The 3,886-nt window shown below is 42.6% G+C and overlaps 1 protein-coding gene across 1 annotated transcript in view; it reads right to left on the bottom strand.

The window, feature by feature from the left end:
• Positions 1 to 2,538: 2,538 nt before the first annotated feature.
• LOC136675995 (dynein axonemal assembly factor 11-like) overlaps positions 2,539 to 3,886 on the bottom strand; it is a 16,650-nt gene continuing 15,302 nt past the window's right edge. The window contains exon 12 of the mRNA XM_066652837.1: positions 2,539 to 2,808. Coding sequence (XP_066508934.1) covers positions 2,625 to 2,808 — 184 coding nt within the window. The 3' untranslated portion in view covers positions 2,539 to 2,624. The remainder of the gene's footprint in view (positions 2,809 to 3,886) is intronic.

Raw genomic sequence — 3,886 nt, 5'->3', positions numbered from 1 at the left:
ACACACTCTATCAGATTGCATCTTTTGAATTAATTTGTTGTAAGAATGGGCATCTTCACATGATGTTATTTAGTGTGTGTTTCCCTTTGTAAATGTGTGTGTGTGTGTGTGTGTGTGCACGGCTGAGAGTTTATTTCCCAGAATATTCCTGCTTTGATGTGTGAGGTGTGGAACAAAAGACATGTTACAGAACCGCAATCTGTATATCTCATCAAATATTGATTAAACCTTCCTCTCTTCTCGCTCCTCCTTTTGCATTTCTCTCTCTCTCTCTCTCTCTCTCTCTGTCTGAACACACACACACACACTTTGTGCAGCTGTCTCTCTACTTCATTGTTCTGTCTTTCCTCATGAAACAGTCTCTGTCTTTCCCATCTCTCACACTCCATCTCTCTCTCTCTCTCTCTCTGTAGCCACTCAGTCTGTGAGGGCAGTAGATTCTCTACAATTCCCTACAGGCACACACACACACACACACACAGAAGAGGGAGAGTGAGAGAAAGAAAGAGAGGAGAGAAGGAGGATGAGACGACATGAACAGGGATGGCGAGAGAATAAGGGAAGTAGGCCGTGTAATAACACACTGCTGCAGGAGAAACACGCAAATACAGCAGTGAAACTCTAGCCACTCAGCAATGAGAGAAACGATGATACTGGGTGAGTTTATAAACACAGAGCTTTATTTCAGAAAGTGTGTTTATGTGTGTGTGTGTGTCCAGCACACAATTTCAGGACAATTCACGACATCTAGCGTTTATGGAGAATTGTTTACGGAGACGTAGAGAGTTCGGCAGTGTGATGTCATTGGTGTGATGTCACTAGTATGATGTCAGCTGACTCACAGAGCAGATCCAGTCACGACAAAAAAAAGCAAGGTTCATTTAGTGCAACACACTGTGTTACCTGCAGAGAGAGAGAGAGAGAGTGAAAGTGACTGCATGACGTTTCTGGAGCAACTGCATTTAACCAATCAGTGATTGGCACAGGCTTCTAGCTCCACCCATACATTCCAGTTCCGCACACTTGGCACCCCAACAGAAAGGATAACGGTCTCAGCTCCAGTGCTCTGATACTGTACAGGTCTCTTGGCAGGAGTCATACCACACTGCCCTGTGGAGAAAAGCCATTAGCCTTTTCCTCCGAGAGTACTCATCTGTCCGGTGATTGTGTTAGAAGTTTGAAAACAGATGCAATGGCTACCAGCAATTTGGTTAAAAATACCCCCATCCTCAAGGCCTCTGGAGTTTGGCCAGAGTTTAAACGACAACGCAATAATGAAGACTATTTTTCAGTTGTTAATTTATTCAAAGTACAGATGAAGCAGTAGCCTCTCATTCCACATTTAAAAATGAAAACCAGTCTGTATTTTTATAAAACATAACGCTACAGGTCTGTCCCAAATCATGGGAAGCTGTCGACACACAGAGCATATTATGCCATTGTGTGCCCGCTCCAGACACGTAGGCTGTCCCGTTTTTTTTAGACACCTTAAATACACTGCCTATTGAGTTACCTTAATCTGGCCGAATTTAAGAAGACATCAAACTGTTCCTCGGCCGTGAAGGAAATCCTATGGTTGTCAACACAACTCCTGTTTATTTCACTCTTCTCCCAGAGCAAAAACAATTAAAATTGTAATAAAAATGCGAAGACTGGAATCCATGGCACTGAAACGCAAGAGCACTGCCGACATAAACAACTGCCTACAGAGTCACTGCCTACTTAGGGAGCTCACTGGGATTTGGGACAGACCTAATGTGTCTGAAAGAAGCCGCTGAAGAGAAGCCCACTACAAAAAAGAAACTGACACAAAAGAAGAAATTTAAAAATTAGCTACAGAGAACGCTGTTGTCTCTCAGGACAATGGACTTAGAGCCCACACCTTAACATCACTGAATGGAATTAACGTGGAACTAAAGAAGCAGAAAATGCAAAAACATCTTCTAATACGACTTTAAATGGCTTAAGTGGCTTAAGTATGTAACAGGAGGCAAAGAGACACATAGTGTTTGTGTGATATAAGAGCTGAGTGAATCAGACTAGGTGTGTGTGTGTGTGTGTGTGTAATCCTTCTATGAATCAGTGTGTGTGTGTGTGTGTGTGTGTAAAGAAGATGGATGTGATGATAAAACTGCCTCATCATCTGAGTCAGGGGAAACAAGAGTCACTTGCATCCATTATCTCTTACACACACACACACACACACACACACACACAGACACACACACACACACACACACACAGACACACACACACACACACACACACACAGACACAAACATACACACACAAACAGGAGAAATATTCTTGTAATCTTGTACGATGGCTTTACACCAGGTATTGGAACATTGTTGTGTGAATTGCTTGTATACAGCCACGTAAACATAAAATATTTGTACATGTAATATATCCCTAATATGCAAAGCTGTACATGGGAAATTCCATCCTCTCTCTCTGTGTATCTCTTTCTCTCTCTCTCTCTCTCTCTCTCTCTCTCTCTCTCTCTCTCTCTCTCTCTCTGTATCTCTCTCTCTCTCTCTCTCTCTCATTCTCTATCTATCTATCCATCTCTTTATGCATGCTCATAAATTTCTTAAGCGTGTGCAGGCACACTCTTCAATTTCTCAGATGAGTGGAGGCACTTCTGGGTCATCCACAAAACCCTTGGACACAGGTTTCTCTAGAGCTCCGTGGGAGAACTGCAGGGGACCATGGGTAATGTAGTTTTCTCTGGGAACTATGTTGGACAGGACCACTGTGGAGCCTCTGCTGGGGTCAACTTCTAATCTCTCACAAGCAGAAATCCCCCTACAGAAAGAGACAGAAAAAGGAGGACACTGAAGCTTTCTGAAGGTTCATATCAAGATCTCCACATGTATCTGGAGTGTGTAGCTTTTTCTATCGATATATCAATGTGGTCCTGGGTCGATTTCTTCTCATACAGGAGCTCATCTGTGATTTTATTTCTATCCTGATGTCTGTACTTCCCCCTCCTTCCCTCAACCTCAATTACAGAGAGAGAGAGAGAGAGAGAGAGAGAGAGAGAGAGAGAGAGAGAGAGAGAGAGTGAAGGAAGGGAGCTGTATTAGTGAGAACAAAACAGTGTGTAATATTTACGGTGCAGATCACTGACTGTTGTCAGACAATAGGAGTAATTTAGTGCTGATAATCTTATAAACCTATACAGAAATCAGATTATTCAGTAACTGGTGTAAACAGCGTTTTCTGATTATTAGATTACTGATGTGCTGGGAAATGTGTTAATTCGATTACAGACAAACTGATCTTCTGCAGGTTTCAGATTATTATCCGCATGAACACATACTCCATGTTTTGGTTTGTAGTTTACATTTAGGATAAAATATCTAAATTTGATTTGAGAAAATTTAAACTGAGGCCATTCGGTATCTATCTCTTCCTCTCTCACTAACTTGGTCTCTCTCTCTCTCTCTCTCCCTTTCCCTCCCTTTTCCCTTTTCTCTCAGCAGCACTCTCTCAGTTGCACGGACAGTGCCTCCCACCCAGGTTAACCTGTGTCAATGCCTTCACTCTATGAAATCATCTGTAAGGTGTATAAACTTGGGTGCTACCACTTCATCAGCCTCCAAGGGGAAAACCCAATCATTGCAAGAAAGAAAACATTTAATTATCTGAACGAAACCATGCACGGTTTTAGTCCTCCTGAGCCTCCATAGCCACAGTTGTCATCCGAATGTTATAAGTGACTTTCTGTAAAGTCTCTTAACGCTACAAGTGTGGTGCCTCTTTGACGCGCTGAGAGCCGGTCATTTGACCGCTGTGACTACCTACTCCAAGCTATGTGGTGGGTGGTTTCACCTATCTAGTATGTCTTGGTGGTCAATAGACAGTGGAATTTCTACACAAA

Source organism: Hoplias malabaricus, chromosome X1, assembly GCF_029633855.1.
Source record: "Hoplias malabaricus isolate fHopMal1 chromosome X1, fHopMal1.hap1, whole genome shotgun sequence".
NCBI lineage: Eukaryota > Metazoa > Chordata > Actinopteri > Characiformes > Erythrinidae > Hoplias > Hoplias malabaricus.
The sequence above is the reverse complement of the archived record's forward strand: the minus strand, read 5'-3'. Positions and strand labels throughout refer to the sequence as shown.